We start from the raw sequence: 18911 nt of genomic DNA on the forward strand, positions 1-18911 counted from the left end.
TGAATAAAATTATAAAACTTAATTATCAAACAACTCAATGTTAAAAAATAAAATATCCCATAATATTTTCAAAACCAACAGAAAATCTAATAAAAAGCAAAATAAATAACAAATTACAATCTTCAATTAAATAGATGCTAAAGAATGAGAATGAAAAAAAATAACTTAAAAAAATAATAAATTTAGATGAACCTCCTAAACTTTGACTTATCTTCTAAATTTATAACCGATGAAAATCTTATACTCGAGTTTAAATAAAAAGCTTAATTCCAAACTAATTCAAGGTTGAGAATGAAATTTAAAAAAAAAAAAAAGTTTTTAAAATAAAAAAAAGGATTAAGTTTGACATGAAAAAAAAAAACAAAGGATGATGAAAACCATTTGATTTTAAAAATCACTTGGAACAAAAAAATTATTGATTAAAGATTAAGAATCAAATCTAATATATAAAAAAATTAAAAAAAATAAAATTAAAAAAAATCTTAATTTGATAAATTATTTAATATAAAACAAATAGTAATATAAAAACAAGGAACCAAATTTGAAGAAAAAAAACAATTAAAGATAATGTTGAAATTTTAAAGATCAAACATAAATATTAAGGATGAAAGAGAAACAAATAAAAAAATAAAAGGTTACTAACACTTAAACTAAAGATCTATTAACAACATGTAGTGTTTGATTATTGTATAATGTTGCACAAATTGTTTTAAAAGTAGAAAGGTAGTTCACATGCTAACATTTACAATGCTAACATTTACAATGCATATGTTAACTGTTTTTTTAAATATTATTTTTATTTGTTAAATTATTAAATAGCTTCTAAATAAATATGATTATAACAAAATATATATAATTAAAAGACAAAACACTTTTGGACACAAACTTAAGATTTTTTTATTATTTTAAGAGTAATTAAGTTATTTTAATATGCTAAAAATTAAAAAGATAAAAAAAGCATAGTTTATTTTTTTTGCTTTTAAAGATAATTAAATAGTTTTATTATAAAAAAAAAATACAGAAAAGATCATGTCACCAAGGTTGGTATTTTTTTTCTAGAATGACAAAATTGTTATCTCCCTGTTTCAATTCATAACGAACTGGGTCAATGCTAAAAAACTGACGGGTTTTAATTTTTTTTTTAAATAAGTCATTAAAACTTCAAATTAACCTGTAAACTATTCGACAATTCTCAACTGCATTCTTTCAAAAAAGTAATCTACGTATTCTTAAATTTTCAATTATTTCTCAAATGGGTGCTTTTTATCATGTTCGTTAAAAAAATTCAGTTGGGTTAGAGCATCCACTCTTCCTAGCTACATTTTTTTTTTTTTTCCATAGCATCCATGCTCTCTAGCTCTATGAACATTGCGCGCAACATATAGCGAGCATTTCAAATTTTTACTCCTGGCAGGGGAAAAAAGAAAGCAGCACACGGGGAAAGGTTGTTTTTCATCTTTAACACTAAAATTCAAGGAGGCACACACTTTTTATCTTTTCTCCAGCCAAAAGCATAAAATCTAATGGCAAGCACAGGGCCTGAACATGAACATAGAGTAGACGAGGAAGTCTTTGTTTTTGTGGGCTTTGTTGAATTTGAAGTGAAGAAGATGGTAGGAAACGATTTCAATCCATGGAAAAAAAATTGTCTTCTTCCATGCTGCAGAGGAGGTTCGAGAATCTTTGATGTGCATGTTTTCATTTCATTATTTACATTCTATATGTTGTTTGGTTCAACAATTTGGTTGATGGGTTTGTTCGATTTCTCCAGTTTATGGGTTATGGTTATGATCTGGGTATAACTATAAATTATATTTTGAATTGGGTTTTGCACGCTGCACACTGAATTGTTAAGATTGACAATTACGCTGATTTCTCTCTCTACTTGCGCAGTCGCACGAGAAATTTTCCAATTACTGATCCTGATTTCTCTCCCTACTCCCCTGGCTTAGTTTGCGTCTTTGATGTTACTGTAGAGAATTGGTTTAGTGACTTAAATTCTGAATCTTAAACCACCATGAGTTCTAGTTATTAGAGTTGTGGTATGGAGTTTATGAGTCCCTCAATTCTTCTACTCGGTGTCATATCATATCTCATATAACTAACAGAGCTTTGTGGGTTTTGTTGCCTGACAGTAGAGAAGATGGGGAGGGGACCTTGTTATGATAAAAATGGAGTAAATAAAGGACCCTGAACTCCCGAAGAAGACCAGCTCTTGGCTTTGGCGTGGATTTTGAAAGGCAAATGGCCCTTCTTGATGGCAGGTGCACTGTTGGAAGGGGTGGTGAACGCAATAACGACACCAATTGAGAGGGAAAAGTAAGCTGTTTCTTTATGACTTGTCCTAGCGCTTGTTATCCCTTTGTCTGGGTGGTTGGTTATGTTTGATTCATAACTTAAGAAAAATAAGATTTTTGGTTTGTTTTGTTTTTTAACCTAAAGTCGATCTGCATTGAAACTTATTATGCTTTCGTGCTTAGCAATACCCAGAAAAGGCATTTGTTAATATTACTAAAAAATATATAATAATTTTACTTGAAAACAAATTTAAATTTGTATAGTTATTTAATGAAATAATATTCTAAATATAATCATAATTATTCTATTTTAAAGAATTTTAATCAGATTTTTTGAAAAAAAAAAAAAGGATCATCTAAGAAGAGTTGATGTGGTTGGCTTTGATGAGTTAAAAGTCTGTTTGATAATGCGATTTAAATTTTTTTGTTTAAAATTTTTTGATGTTTTCAAATTGTTTTGATATATTAATATTAAAGATAATTTTTTAAAAATAAAAAAATATATTTTTAATATATTTTTAAATAAAAAATATTTTAAATTATAATTATTATTATATTTTTAAATATATTCAAACCTCTAGCTTAAAAAAAAAAAAAAAGAAGTAAAACAAATATGAGCTTGCGAGGCCAAGCTCGTATCTTTTACCTTCTATTATTTTTATTATTCTTTGTGTTAAATTATGCAAGATGAGATTAGGCGTACCATCGTATTGTTTGCCAAATGCATAAGGGTTAGAATAGTGTATTTTTGTCTAAATCTTCAATTTGGTCCTTTTAACCTTCTTTTTTATGCGCAATTAAACTTTTTTAGTTCAAATTAACACTTAATTGCATATTATTTTTTAAGAAAGGATTGGGTTGAAAGATATAGGACCAAAGTGAAAAGAAAGTGTAAAATAGATGATGACTTCAAATTTCCTACAAAAAATTTATTTTAGTTCTCTATCTTTTTTGTTTTATAGCTAATTAGTCCTTTTAGTTGTCAAAAATTTAGTTTTGGTGTCAAATTACATTTCCCTAATTTTTAGTCCTATTTTATAAGAGGAAAAAGTGAGGACTGTTGGATTTTAGCATAGATAGATAAAGTTATTATTAACAACAATTCCGACAACAAAAATAGTAAAAATCAGTGTCAATAAGTTTTGTTTCCCAAGAAGGGTTTCACGTTGGTGTTTTTTTCCATCTCCTTGCTCGATAAGGTGGATTTGTCTATATGCATGCATGTTGATTTTGGGTTTTTGATCCTTTTTGGATTTATTAAGGTTATAAATAAATTTATAAAGATATTTAAAGTATAAAGTAAGTTGAAAATAGGTTTTTGGATAAAAAATCGAGCTCTTGTTTTTTTAATCACCACTAATAGTAGGAATTAATAGAAAAAAAAAGCATTTCCCTTCTACTGCACTGGGTTCGAGCCCTAGCGTGCATGTTTGTCATCCCCGCGGTGTCTTACATGCTTACTGGGTTTGCAAGATATTCAGTGGACCGTGAAAATTAGTCGTAGTGCGCGCAAATTAACCCGGACACCCCACATAAATCAAAAAAAAAAATAAAAAAAAATGATGTATCCTTTACTATTTTTTTTAAACAAATATAAGACGAACAATTATCTCTTAAAAAATTAAAAACAAGCCTAGGAATACGAGTTGGACTTAAATGCATGATTTTTTTTAATGCCCACACACATGAGACCACTGGACCCACACTCATGGGCTCCTTTTAATTCTTTTATTTATGTTGCTATTTTATACTTCGATTAAAAAATTAATAAAAAACTTATTGAATATTGTTAAATCTATAAGTGGGGTCATATATCTAATGGGCTAATCCTTAACATCCAAACTATTATTTGTTTTTTGTTTTTTATGGTTTAATGCTTTTTCCCTCATAATTAATTTTTAAAAATATAATTTTATTCTTTATTATTGATAATCTATTTTTATATTTAAATCAAATATAAAATAATACAATCTCATCATTTCTTACCAATAATCTACATTTTCTATCTTGACCCCACATGTCTTTCATTTTTTTTAATATTATATATAAAAAAATAATCATGCATTTTATTGTTATATAATTAAATGAAAAATAATTTATAAGATACAAAATTTATTGAATCTAATAATATACATTACTTGCATCATAAGTTTATTTTGTTGGTTCAAGTTTGCTTATTTTTTTAATTAAATATTATTTTTATCGATTTTATTTTTTAATATTAAGTTAATTCAAGATTAAGTTTTTTAATTTATTTTTTTAAAATTATCTCCATAAAGTTTTCATATCAGCCTAGATTAAATTGGATCAAATGTTTTTTCATTTAGATAAAAATCTCGTTCAATTATGATTAAAATTTATGTTTTAGAAAACATGCTACTAGTACTTAAACAATTTTTTTTTGCACTTAATTTTTTTTTTTTAACCAAACGATGTAGCATTTGCCAATGGGCTAATTAACAAAAACTAAAAGGGACAATGCTTTTACCATACACTACCTTATATAAACACTCTTCATTGCAGTAGTATTTTTTTTTTCCTCTTCTTTTTTATCTTTATTTTTTTAATACATGTTTTTTACCTTAATTTTACCCAATAATATTTTGTTTAATTAAGATTGAACTACATGATTTGTTTTTGTTTTTCATGTGCTTAATTCGGTTGCATGAGTCATGTCATCATGAGTTTGGTAGCTTAATATAGTAGATTTTATTATTTTTTTTAATTAATATTTTTTATTTTATTTTTATTTTTCAATATTAGATTTATTAAGAATTAAGTTTTATAATTTATTTAAGTTTTATTTTTATAAAGTTATTTCGATCTCATGATTTAGATTATAAATTTGTGAGTTAACTCATATAAACTTTAGTCATTTTATAATGTCTTTTTTTATATTGATTTATTTTTTAATTTTATTATTTAATAATAAATTTATTAAAAATCGAGTTTCATATTTAATTTTAATTTATTTTTTTATATGGTTATCCTATTATCATCATCCGGTGTTCGGCTTTGACAAGTTAATTGGAGTTAATTTGAATTGTTTTTTATTTTATTTTTTATTTTTTTAATTTAATATTAAATTGAATGAAAATTTAGTTTTATAATTTGATTTGATTTGCTTTATATAAGATTATTATAGTTTTTAGATCATTTTAATATTTTGATATAAAATATAATTTTTTAAAAATAAAAAATTATTATTTTAATATATTTTTAAGTAAAAAATAATTTTAAAAATAACAACTAATATTTATAATATCAAAAATAATTTATTAAAATAAAAAATATTATTTTAATATATTTTAAAATAAAAATATTTTAAAAACTAACCGATCAACATTCACAATAATCCAAACTAAATTAAAGTAATAAAACCCAATCCACCTAGTCAAATCAAAATCAAAATAAACACTTCCATCATCTCTCTCTCTCTGTACAAAGCCCAAAGTCCCTCTGCTATCAAATCTCTCAGCGACTTCACCCTCCATTTATCCGTTCACCCCCTCCCTCTCTCTCTCTGCTTTGTCGCTCTTTTATATGGTCATCTACGATTACTCTCTCACTTTTTATACCAATTCCAATCCCACACGTTCTTTCCATTTCTCTTTCTCAACTCTTCAACATCAAAGCTCAAAACCCTTACGGTTATACCAACATCAACAACAACAATAATAATCAGATGATTCATAATGGAGAAGGGACCCACGACACCATCCCGAGGCCCACATCTTCTGATCCGTTCGGTTCTATCAAACCGGACGGTGGTGATGCATCGCCTGCATCAGCATCACAGCATTCCTCACGTGGAGAATCGGAGTTCGAGCGGTACTGTAGCGCCACCTCAGTTATGGGCACACCTCGTATTTGTAGTGGTTCGTGTGATCCTTCTTTTAATGATTGTATAAAGTCTGATTTTGGGCCCTTAAAAAGTTTGGATGATTTTAGCGTGGGGCTGAAAAGTTTCCATTCTGGGTTTGATGATAATGAGAACTTGGAGGATCAAACGCTTTCAAATTCGGGTATTGATTGTTTAGATAGCAGTTTTGAAGAAAATGGGATTGATGGGTTGGAAATTCGTGGTAGTGAAATGGACATTAAGCGGGAGAGTGTTCGTTTGGGAATTGGGAATGGAGAGAATGATGGTTGTTTAAGTGTGTTGGATGTGGAGGTGGGTTTGGGGTTTGATGGACGGGAAGTGGAGAGAGGGGAAGATGGGGGTTCGTCTGGATATGGCTATTCTGAAGATGATGATTCGATGTATGGATGTGGTTCGGATGATGAGAATAGGAAGAATTTGAATGTTCGGAAGAATGTGTTGCTTGGTGAGGAAGGGAAAGTTGGTGATGCGAACCCGTTGATTATGAGTTCATCTGTGGCTTTTGGGTCGGAGGATTGGGATGATTTTGAGCTAGAAACAAGGGGAGGCATTGGAGCTTCTTTTACCTTGGATAAATTTCAGCAGCAGGAGCAGGGTCAGGAGACTGATGGAAACTTTTTTAGTTCTACTTCTGTGGCTTTGACTGTGGTTCCAGTTGTTGGTGAAACAGAAATAGGGAAAGGTTTGATGGAGGAACATGCTGGCATCAGAGACAGTGCAGCTGATGGTTCAGGAGAGAAGCTCAATTCTGCTACTAAGGTCCCTTTTTGTGTACAGAATTCTGTGGTGGACCAAGTGGAAGATGTGAGAGACATTCCTGTAGCCAGTTGTCAGGTGCAAGGTGGTCATGAATTAGCCAAAGATGATAAAGGTACCTCGATCGTGCCAGTTGCTTTTCCAGGCTATTGTGAACCACAGGAAGATGTTAAAAATATTTCTTTTAACTGCAATCAAGTCCAACGTGCTAATGATACAACAGAGCTTTATAAAAATTGTCCTGTCAGTGGTGTCTTTGAGGTGGAGCCGGAACCTCTGGTAGAAAAATCTCCCATAGGGTTAGGAATGGATTTTACAGATCATCATGTGGATGATCTGAATACATTGGAATGGATTTTACAGATCATCATGTGGATCTGAATACATCTTTGAAATCCGGGGAAGTTGTTTGCACTAATGACAACGTAACTTTGGAAAATGAAGAGGCTGGGAATTTAAAAGTAGAGGCAGACCCCTTTTCTGATACAACCAATCAACTTTGTTCCCGCACAGCTGAATATTCAGAAAATGCAAGTGCAGAATTCTTTGTGGACCAAAAACTAAATTCAACCCAGTCAATGCTTGAAAATAGCATGAAGAAAGCATCAGGAAATGCTCCTGGTTCTGTGATTCCTTACAAAGACCATCCTGCGGTGGTTAAGGTTAGTCTCTAAAGGTTACTTAGTGATTATTTTCTTCACGGGTTTGCATCTTTTTTGCTGGTTTACTGATGTTTCTTCAACAACTCTCCTAAGTTTATAAACTATAAAATCGATTTGTAGATGTTTATTAGATGTTTTGTTGTGGATGCTTGGTAATCATATATAGCACACAGAAAATAATCTTTCAAGGATGGAAATGGGAAGCACGGATGCTTTTGACAAATTGACTTTCATTGACTGCATGGTAATGTATCAAGTAACATGTTTTACATGTTCGTTCTTCTATCAAAACTCAGTTCCAGAATCTGGCTTGTGTGTATTTAGGAACACGGCTATGTTTTAAGTATCTATATATGTTTTACTGCTGATGTTGTCAAACTTTATACCAGTGTTTGCATGTGAGTATGTGTACTGAGCTCCATTGGAAAATCAAACTCCCTGCCAAGCCTGTGAGCTCTAGAATGACGCATACTCTCATAAAGCATCAAGTTGCAATTTATAATTGGTGTTTCTTTTACATTTTAAGTAATAGCATCATGTTGGCAATTTAGAATCTTTGTAGCTTTCATCATGTTAGTATGTGTTTGGAAGAGTTTTAAGCAATACAGAAACCATCTGTTGCAAAAGTATATTTTTCAATATCTATGTTTTCCACTGGTTAACTGCCTCTCTTTTACTTTTGCATATTTCTCTCCATCGTGGCTCTCAAGTTGCTTGTTAAGATGCTTATATTCCTATCTGTTTCTGAATTTTCTTGGCAGGCAGAGGCAGAGAATTTTGAGCTCATTGAATTTTACGATGAGATTGTTAATGAAATGGAAGAAATTTTACTTGATTCTGTTGAGTCTCCAGGGGCCAGGTTTCCTCGGGGTAATCACATGTTTCAGTCACAGCTATTAATGTCAACTGCTTCTACTTCTGGTACTGATGAGGCTTATATGCTAATTACACAGCCACAGAGAATTGATAGGGTTGAAGTAGTAGGTGCAAAGCAGAAGAAGGGAGATGTCTCACTTAGCGAAAGGTTGGTTGGAGTGAAGGAATATACTGCATATATAATAAGGGTATGGAGTGGCAAAAACCAGTGGGAGGTTGAACGCAGGTATCGTGATTTCTATACACTCTATCGTAGGCTGAAATCATTATTTGCTGACCAGGGCTGGACTCTTCCTTCTCCATGGTCCTCTGTGGAAAAGGAATCTAGAAAAATATTCGGAAATGCATCTCCAGATGTTGTTTCTGAGAGAAGTGTTCTTATTCAGGAGTGTTTACATTCAACTATCCATTCTGGGTTCTTTTCCAGTCCCCCAAGTGCACTGGTTTGGTTCTTGTTTCCTCGAGATTCATTTCCTAGTTCCCCAGCGGCAAGAACACTAGTTCCTCAGTCTGTATTTTCTAACAGAGGGGAAGATGCAGGAAATATTTCCACTTTAGGGAAAACAATATCACTTATTGTTGAAATTCGGCCATTCAAATCTACTAAACAGATGCTAGAAGCACAACATTATACTTGTGCTGGATGCCACAGCCATTTTGATGATGGGATGACATTAATGCGGGACTTTGTACAGACACTTGGGTGGGGAAAACCACGACTTTGCGAGTACACTGGTCAGTTATTTTGTTCTTCATGCCATACAAATGAGACTGCAGTTTTGCCAGCAAGAGTTCTACATTATTGGGATTTTATTCAATACCCAGTTTCTCAGATGGCCAAGTCATACCTGGATTCCATCCATGAACAGGTAATTTGAAAAGTTGTCTTTCTGTTGTCATTTGTACAATCTCTGCATAACTAGGTGCTTCTAGATTGGATGAAATTGTTAAATTCGAGGGATAGAGAAATGGTTGACCCAAATCCATGAAAGTATGTTTGCCAAGCACGTCCTGTATTTGCTTACATAAATGCAATGGGTCAAAAGTCAATAGTAACTGATGATAGAAAGTCCAACTGTCTAGCATTTCCCTGGTTGTATTTGGTAAGGTTTAAGATGCTTGTAAAAATAATGAAGTTAAATGTGCACTCCATTCCAGGGTATCTGTTACATGCCTATATACTGGGAGATTCAATCTAATATGTGTTTCTTGTTAAAATTCTTCATTTAGATAATAAACACTCATGTTTATTGATGGCTTACAACTTAAAGGTGTTTTAGATTTTGTATTAAGCTTTATGTTCAATGCAAAGTTCTTGTCTAAGTTGCCAGATGCCCTTAATGAATTTTCTTTTGCAGCCCATGCTTTGTGTAAGTGCGGTCAATCCTTTCCTATTCTCCAAGGTCCCAGCCTTGCACCATATCATGGATGTCAGGAAAAAAATTGGAACTATGCTTTCATATGTTCGATGTCCATTCTGCAGGACCATCAATGAAGGACTCGGTTCTCGAAGATATCTTCTTGAAGGCAATGATTTTTTTGCCCTTAGAGACCTCATAGATCTCTCAAAAGGGGCTTTTGCAGGTTAACATCTAATCATAACTTCTATTTTAGTATTTTGGTGAGAAGATATTTCATCGAAGCTATGCTTTGTTGAATCCATTTATGTCTCCGCCCTTGTTTACACATGCAGAAGTCTCCAATACTACTATATATCCATGTTGATTTCTTTGCAAGCAGCTAGGCTGGATTTGAACACTTCTTTGTAATTGGCTGGTCTAGTTTTGTTTTTTCTTTTCCTAACTTTTGACATGCCTTTCCATTGAATGTCCCTTTCTCTCTGGTTCTGAAGTTTTATTTTTTTTTCCCACTGTTTGATATCATCAATTTCTGTAACATTATGGGGCAGTTTTTGCTTGTGTTTCTCTGGTGCATTAACTGACTCTTAACCATACAGGAATCTCACTCTTGTAATTTTTTCAGTCAAATAGGTTTCAACTATGTGAAATAAAATAGTAATCATGTGCCATTGATTATGCTTAACAACAACTAACATTTGCTTAATATGATTTTTTTAAAGACTTAATCTCCTCCTTTTATCACTTTTATACTTCTTTATTGAACCCTACATTTTTCTTTTGTCAGTGTAAGTGACATGCCTTAAGGATCCGTACATAGATATAGATATCTGAACTCTGTGTAATTGTGCAACCCTGTTTTTTATTCTTAAACTCGTCTCTATTTCTATTGCAGCGCTACCAGTGATGTTGGAAACTGTTTCAAGGAAAATCCTGGAGCATATAACAGAGCAATGCCTCATATGCTGTGATGTAGGAGTCCCCTGCAGTGCCCGTCAAGCTTGTAATGATCCATCCTCACTCATTTTTCCTTTTCAGGTAGGCATTAGCATAGAATAGCTTTGTTTAACGTCAGCATGATGAATGTTTTATGGAAAAAAATTTAAGATTTCCAGGCAGTGATGTATATCATAATCTAGTGAAAAGCCCTTCAGCTCAAGCACCAGAAAGTTGTCTCCTATATGGTCCTTGTAGCTGATAACTGAAAAGTTATCATAGATACGTTCTGACAGTTGGAAAACAACTTAAACAGGAAGGGGAAATTGAAAGGTGTGCTTCTTGCGAATCAGTATTCCACAAGCCCTGCTTCAGCAAGCTTACAAATTGCTCTTGTGGGGCACACCTCAGGACAGACGAGGTCTTGGAGTCAACCAATAGCTTGAGCCGTAAGGCCAGTGGTCTCATTCTGGGAAGGAGATCGGGCTCTGCTATGGGTCAAGGATTGTTCTCCGGGTTATTTTCGAAGGCAAATCCGGAAAAAGTGAAGGATCACAAGGATAATGATGCTATTATTTTAATGGGTTCTTTGCCAAGCAATTTTCTTTAATCACATGTGATTGTAGTGTACCTTGTGTATATTGTCTTTATTGTAAAGCGGCCTGGCACCTCGAGGTGGTGCCTGAACTAGCGGAAGTGGCCTATGTTGTTGTATCAAAAATTTTGAGGTTGGGTGAGGATTTTGTTTCTTGTTGATTCATTCTTTGTAAATATAACACGATTCATATGATTGATTGTTAACCTACTTATGGAATCGAAATAATGATTTCTGTATATTTTTTTCCCTTTTTTCTTTGGACCTTGCTGAAATGCAGCATCACCAACACCCTCTCTCTCTACAAACCAGTAACGAGAGAGACTATAAATAATAGGGAACCAACACAGAAAAGTGAGCAGATGTTAAATACCAAGTCTAGTCGTGAAATCAAACTAGGTGAGTTGAAGGATCTCATTAGTGGTTTTTCCTTCCAGCAAACACCAATCCTATAGGCATTGCAACAAACAGCTGGTGAGACTAGTGCTGACACAGATAAGTTCACTGCCAAGGATGATTATTCTGCTAAAACATGCGAAACATGTGAAGAAGGGGAGCTGCATCACAGGACTCATAGACCTAAACGTGATTTTCCCTGCTTTGATGGTAAAGATGTGCAAAAATGATTATATAAGCGCGATAAGTATTTTGATATTGAAAAGATGGATGATTAAAAGAAACTCAATTTAGCTTTATACTACTTCAATGACATTGCTCTATACTAGCATCAAAACTATACAAGAAGTTTGAGAGGTCTGAAGGTAACTTGGAATGAGTATGTTGAAACTTTGTGTGCCAAAAGGTAAGAAGAATTCACTTAAGGATCATATAGATTTAAGACAAATTTGTAGCACAGAAACATACATTCAAGATTTCAATATACCGTGGAACAAGATGAAAATTAATGAAAGATAAGTTATGGTGTTTTTCATAGGAGGTTTGAAGGTAGAAATGAAGAATATAGTGAAGATGTTTGAACCTAAAATTCTAAAGCAGGCTTACAACCTTGCTTTTCTGCAAAATAATATTTTTACCTCTAGAAAACCACACATCAACAATACAATTAATACTCTACCCATGATATTATTCAAATTGCTCAAGTCAAAACCCATGCACCACAAACATATCCTGAAAATACATTTCTCTTAAACACCAACAACTCAAAACCACCTTAAAATAGCATACTTTCTACGTCAACATACAATCCAACCCTGAAACCTAACAAAAATTTGAGAACTTAAGGGGAAAAAAAGGTAAAAGATTATGCATTTAGTGTGATGAGAGGTTTGTACAACGTCATAAATGAACAAAAGGTTGCCTTCACTATGCAATATGGAAGATGAAGAGGATAATGAAGAAGTAGGTGGTGAAGGAATAAAATGGAGTATGAATCAATCAATCTTCGTATACATTTCATTGCATTGAAGGGTATAATTGGTTTCCATACATTTAGAGTGACAGATAAGGCTAATAAATACTTTATTAACATTGATAGGTTCTAATAGTACCTATAATTTTATCAACATAGAATCAACTATTAAGTTTCAAACTAATATAACTCTAATTAAAGCTCTAATAGTGAAAACAACCAATGGTAGAACTATAACTTGTATTACCGTTGTCGAGACTTTAAATGGAGGATGCAAGGGGTTATTGATTTTATAGTTGACATGTTCATTGTGAATTTAAACAACTATAACATAGTATTGGACATTCAATGGTTAAATATCTTAGATAATGCTGTGTTTAATTATAAGAAACTATGGATGTTTTTTAAGTGACAGGGTTAAGATGTACCATTGAGAGGTATTGAATCTGCTAAATTACAAACTATTAAATTGGCAGAACCTAACAACTTGCTGGAAAGTTTCTCATAATCGGCAAAAATGAGCTTATGCAACCTGAGGATAATGAAGGACAATGATAACTCTATATGGTTTATCTCAACTTCATTATCAAACACTATATAAGGAAATTTGGCTTTAAAAGGAGTTACTAGTGAGTAAAAGGAGTTACTAGTGAGTAGTTCAAACCTTATCAGAAACCATGAACGCACTATTAATCTAAAAGAGGAGGCTCGATTAGGTAGCTTCGAACCCTATAAATGCTCTGAGGGTATAAAAAGATATTTTAGAAAAAAATTGTGAAAAAATGATAAATTCAAGTACCATTCAACAGAGCAATATCTCTTTTGCTTCTCTAGTTTTAGTGGTCAAGAAAAAGGATGATTATTAGAGACTTTATGTAGATTATAGAACTCTCAATAAACTTATCATTAAGGATAAGTTTTCAATAACCTTAGTAGATGAATTGCTAGAGGAATTGATGAGTGCAATTGTGTTATTAAAGGTGGGCTTAAGAACTAGTTACCCTCAAATTAGGATGGCATGTAAAGATATGTTTAAAACTACTTTTCAAACTCATAACGGATAATATGAGTTCTTAGTAATATTGTTTGAGTTAACTAACATCTTTACCATCTTTTAAAATTTAATGAATGAGATATTCAGAAAGAATCTAAGAAAATTTATACTAGTGTTCTTCCATGACATTTTAATCTATAATCATTCACTTGGGAAACTTGCAAACAATGTTTGAGTTGTTAAAGCTATATCAACTAGTTGCTGAGGGCAGTCTGTGTGTTTGATAGTCACCAGGTGGAATAGTTGGGTCATGTAATATCTCAAGAAGGGGTATCCACTAACTCTAAAAAGATTCAGGTTGTCATGGATTGACTTGAACGTCAAGCAATTACGTTGGTTTCTAATGTGAAGAAATGCCGTACTTGTCAAAGAAACAAGGGCGCGAATGTCCTAACTCCTGGTTTATTACAACCTCTCCCAGTTCAAGCATCTTTTGTTTATATTAAGCATGGATTTTGCGGAGGGATTACTCAAATCCAAAGGGAAAGAAGTTATATTAGTAGTGGTAGATAGGTATGCTAAGGCCCTTTTAGAAATATAGTTTAAATTGTGTTATGTCAAAAAATAATTTTTTAATTTAAAATAATTTTCATATTATTTTAGTATGATAATATCAAAAATATTTTTTTAAAATAAAAAATATTATTTTAATATATTTTTAAATAAAAATTACTTTAAACTGATTATTTTAATAATTTTTAAATAAAAATTACTTTAAACTACAACAACCACCACAATAATATCAATCACACTAAAAATATTCTCATTTTCTTTTCCTATTCTATTCTTACGTTGCTACAATTGTGGCTACTGTAAACCCTGGTTAGAACTCTTCCAAGTTAGTAAAATATTAAAATCTAATATGGAGATAGAATAGGTTAAATTAAATTAAGGAAATCATTGAAAAAATAATAGAATTGAAAGAAGAGATGAGAGAAAAAGAATTTCTCATCTAATTTCTTCTAGTATCACTACGTAGTTACCACTACCACTCCCCTAACAATGGCTATACAAATTAAGAATATCGCTTTCTTGTTGACCATTTTTTGATCTTCCAAAACTTACTAACTGAATTGTTAGTCAAGGCAAGGATGCCGACAGTCTCTTATGCTACCTGCGTTCTTCTGTTCATTTCTATTCTGCTACCACAACTTTCTACACAGAAATTCACATTTTCTTTGAAACTGTGTTGCCTCTCCAAGTTTCCAAGTCCAGCTACCTCAGACTTTGATAGGAGTCTGGGAACCATCTTGAAAACACCATGCGTTTCAGCTTCACAATAAAAGCGAAAACACAATAGCAGGGGATGTGCATTACTGCTACCGAGAAGTACCTGCGAATATTTCAATTTCAGATAAGAGAAATGCATTAGTATTTACTTCTTTAGAGTGTAGACACTGTATATAAATGCTTAATAGACATGATTATTGACAGAAAGCCGATTGCAAAGTTATATCACAGGTTGAAGCGGTGTGTTGTTATCGTTCCGTGCTAAAATTTTTCATTTTGAACATAACTTGTAGCAGAATTAAAGGGTTCAATGCTCAAGGGTCAATACCATAAAGGAGCATACGGAGATGACAAGTCAAGGAATGGATATGGCCACCTGTTTAGACAATAACAGAATTCTACCGTTAGAAAACAATGATAAATTTGATTTCATCATAGAAAGAGAACAAGAAATGATTTTACCAAAGTCTGAAAGTGGCATGGACAATCCAATGGAATAGGACATATACTATTGTCCACGCAAAGAAATATGCGATCCGGAACCAAGGAAACCTCTGAAAGAAATAACAAGAGTTTGTGAATAATTTCATTGAAAGAGCTGGAAATGATTTGTGGTTCAAGCCAGGACAGCTTACCAAGGAATTTAAAGCAGTATCACCAAGTAGGAAAACAGCATTGAGTGAGTGTATGCCGATAATCAACTGTCAATAAAAAAGAACAACGTATTGTTTAGAAAACCAAGAAAACAAGAAAATTAGTAACTAAATATTGGATTGCTGTTCATCTTTTTCTACTGAGATGCCGATATGAGAGTGTGCGTGACCGTCATATCCAAGAGTAGTATATGGTTTTACCTCTAAAATTAACACAAATTGGAGCAGTGATGATAACTTACAGCACTTAGGTGGTAATCTTTGATTGCAAGAAACGGTACAAGGATGAACCAAAAGACACTGTCTGTGAGCATAACAGCCCCAGCATTCATCTGAAATCATGAAAAATAATTGTCAACAACTTACCATATTCAAATAATTGAATCCATCTAATCAATGATGTAAACGAAGTAAAAGGGAAAATGCATAAAAGCACAGTTTTGTATCCCCTTGATTCACTGTCTTTCCTCATCTGGGTCCTAACTGAACTTTCCAAAATCAAATATGAATGTCAAGAAAGAGTAGTCCCTTGGTAAATGAGTAATGACCCTGCTTTTCAGCTCTTAGGCCTTGGTATGGAACTCTTAATTTATCATTAACAAATGAAAAGTTGAGGCCGCGTCCTCACAGGGAACTACTCGAGTACTCGTTATCATTATGGGATTGAAAATTGAACTTTCATGCCACAATAAACTAAAGTGCATGAATATTTAAACCTAGAAATTACTGCGTCAGCGCATGCAGACACTCTATGTTCTAATCCTGGACAATGAAAGGTGCTCTTTAGAGGTTCCGAATGAAAATAGCTAGTTGCCTTCAAACTTCCTCATTTGGATAAGATATAAAAGCACAATAAATTTGGCCAAATTTCATTTTCGGACAAGTTACCTGAAAAATGATTTGAAAGATGAAAGCCAATTTCCCTGCAGGTTGGCGAACATCAAGTCTTTCGTGGGAGTTTGAGCTTTTCATTGCCATGGAAGTGTTAAAACTCTGTCCAACTGATGGAGATACACATGTTCCTTGCTCTGGATCTGCCTCTACATTATCAACCCTCTTATCACCAGCTCTTTTGTGATATTGATAGCAACCTCGTATGGAGAGTAGGGAACCAAGCTACAGAAATGAGATCATCATTAAGCAGATAACAGACATAGGAAAAAACGAGACAATTAGGCACTTTAAAATAACTTGAGAGGAGGTATATCGATGACCTAGAACTTACCCCAAAATAAATTGTGACTGAAGTAAAAGTCCACCTGTTCAGGACCAAGAAAAATCACCAATCAATAACATTGAAGATAATTTGTTGAAATCAATTATTCAAATGATCAACCAATATGGATATCTTGATCTGGCTTGGCACACATGAAGGTGACTCAAATATTCCTTGGTCCTTGATGTTTCTAATGTCCATTGTGCTACAAAAGTTAGTTCATAGAAGAAAGAAAAAACTTTCCTTTTTTTTTCCTCTCACAAATAGAATGGAAAGGTAATAATATAAACAAGAAAATCCTAATTGAAATGCCAATAAAAGAACTAAACACTAACATCAAAGTATGAAATTCATCCAAAGAAAGAGATGAGCTCGAGAAAAAAGTAAAGCTTACTGAGTATAGAAGTAAAATATACTGCCTCCATCCACAAATACAGAAATGATGAGCAGCACTGAGAGAGCAAAGAAAGCAAAAAGTCTGAAAACTAGCAACCAGGCAGGGTGGATTCCTTTCAGGCATGGCCTCCAAGTTTCATCATCATAAAAAGGCGCTTCTGCTTGTTGCCTGTTCCCTCCACTCTCACGTTCCACTTCGCACCGATGTTCATTTTTCCATATAAGAATTAATGCTATCGTCATCAAGATTAAGACCCAAATAGCACAGAGGAAAAACCTCCAGTTTAACCAATAACTGGCAATGGTTGTATTGGCAGTCATGACTGGTTGCCAGGTATCCTTGGGTGATCCCGTTATAAAACTCATGCTGTCACTTGTACTTGTCTGAATGTTCAATAACTGTATATGGAATGGAATGAAGCTGATTTTGGACTCTTGTAGGTAGAATGAAACGAGATAGAGAATCAAGTGATCAACCAAAGAATGATTGGAATGGAAATTTGATTAAAAAGAAAGCTTATTGATATGAATTCCTGAGAGGAAAAGGGGAGAGAAAATTGTTATGAGAATCAATTCAAAGGGTAAAGGAAAAGAATTACTGAATTAATGTGAATAGCAGAGCAGTTCTGTGAAATTAAAGCTTTGAGCTATTGTCGGTAACGCACGAATTGGAACTACAATTCTATGAATATAAAGCGAGAAGAGTAAGTCGGTGGAAGAGCTAGCTGAAACGCGCAAATCCACTTTCAAAACACGCAAACATTCTCGAGTTCTCATCAAAACTTGAAAGCCAAGCAGAGTTTGTGCATGCCATAAATAGACTACACTTCAGAGAAGAATGAGAGAAAGTTCCTATTTGTTATAGTCGGTTGTATATATCAACATCACAACAACCAGAGAAGATTTGGCCCAATGGGGAAGTTCAAGAAAATATTAAATCCCATTTTGATTTTGACCTCACTAAAGCCTTAAACAAACCAGAAATTCCAAAGAAAGATAAAATCCATACTTATTGTATTAAAAATATGAATACACGAAAGAAGCAGCTAAATTCTAAGGGAAGGAAAGGTTGATGCTTACAGGGGAAAGCAAGAACAATGTGATGGTGTGTAAGAGCCTGCAAGAAGATGCTTTGCTTCTTTACTTTGGAAAGAAAACTAAATAAAGGAGCTAAATATTAAAAAGAAAAAAGAAGAAAAAGAGAGGAGATAAATGTGTGTGTGTATAGAGAGAGAGAGAGGATGAAAGGATGGCCTGCTTTGAGCATAAGCTTCTCTCCTTTTCAATTATTATTATTATTTCAAGAAAAGAAAAGAAAAATCTTGAAAATAGACCAGACACTTTGCACAGTAGCATCGTCCTCTTTACATGCATGCAAATATAAAATTGTTAAAAACATTCAGGTTTTTGTCACCTTTTTCTTGGATTTCCAGCCTTTTTTTGGGTCTTTTCAAGTTTTTCTTGATATTGCTTAATTACTACCATTTTTTAAAGAGAGACAGGGGCAAGACACTAAATTATTTGGATACTGTGTTGAACTGCATGAGCTTTTCGAGAACAAGAATGGTGATTGTGCATGGGATGCCAACTGCCAACAAGGGAATAAAGCAACCCTGTATTTGGAAAGGAC

At 33.0% G+C, this 18911-nt stretch overlaps 2 protein-coding genes across 4 annotated transcripts; one reads left to right on the forward strand and one right to left on the reverse strand.

Annotated features, from left to right (window-relative positions):
• The first annotated feature begins 5730 nt into the window (after positions 1 to 5730).
• On the forward strand, positions 5731 to 11602 carry LOC105128522 (uncharacterized). Of its 3 annotated transcripts, none has more exons than XM_011030239.1 (6): positions 5731 to 7283; positions 7325 to 7598; positions 8360 to 9343; positions 9833 to 10058; positions 10728 to 10870; positions 11085 to 11602. In XM_011030239.1, exons 1-6 carry the CDS (start codon positions 5983 to 5985, stop codon positions 11376 to 11378), a joined length of 3222 nt encoding a protein of 1073 aa, XP_011028541.1. In that variant the 5' UTR covers positions 5731 to 5982; the 3' UTR covers positions 11379 to 11602. The 3 variants fall into 3 exon arrangements, with proteins under 3 accessions (XP_011028541.1, XP_011028540.1, XP_011028542.1); XM_011030238.1 differs by having other exon boundaries at positions 5731 to 7280; positions 7322 to 7598; XM_011030240.1 differs by having other exon boundaries at positions 5731 to 7280; positions 7322 to 7598; positions 8366 to 9343.
• Positions 11603 to 14664: 3062 nt separating this feature from the next.
• LOC105128527 (uncharacterized) lies at positions 14665 to 18414 on the reverse strand. Its single transcript, XM_011030245.1, has 8 exons — positions 17280 to 18414; positions 16895 to 16928; positions 16558 to 16785; positions 15912 to 16001; positions 15652 to 15717; positions 15479 to 15570; positions 15345 to 15392; positions 14665 to 15119 (listed from the first exon to the last, which is right to left on the reverse strand). The coding sequence occupies exons 1-8, from the start codon at positions 17645 to 17647 to the stop codon at positions 15002 to 15004; spliced, it is 1044 nt and encodes a 347-aa protein (XP_011028547.1). The 5' UTR covers positions 17648 to 18414; the 3' UTR covers positions 14665 to 15001.
• Between the last annotated feature and the right edge of the window lie 497 nt (positions 18415 to 18911).

This window comes from Populus euphratica, unplaced genomic scaffold (assembly GCF_000495115.2).
Source record: "Populus euphratica unplaced genomic scaffold, PopEup_1.0 scaffold111.1, whole genome shotgun sequence".
Classification (NCBI taxonomy): domain Eukaryota; kingdom Viridiplantae; phylum Streptophyta; class Magnoliopsida; order Malpighiales; family Salicaceae; genus Populus; species Populus euphratica.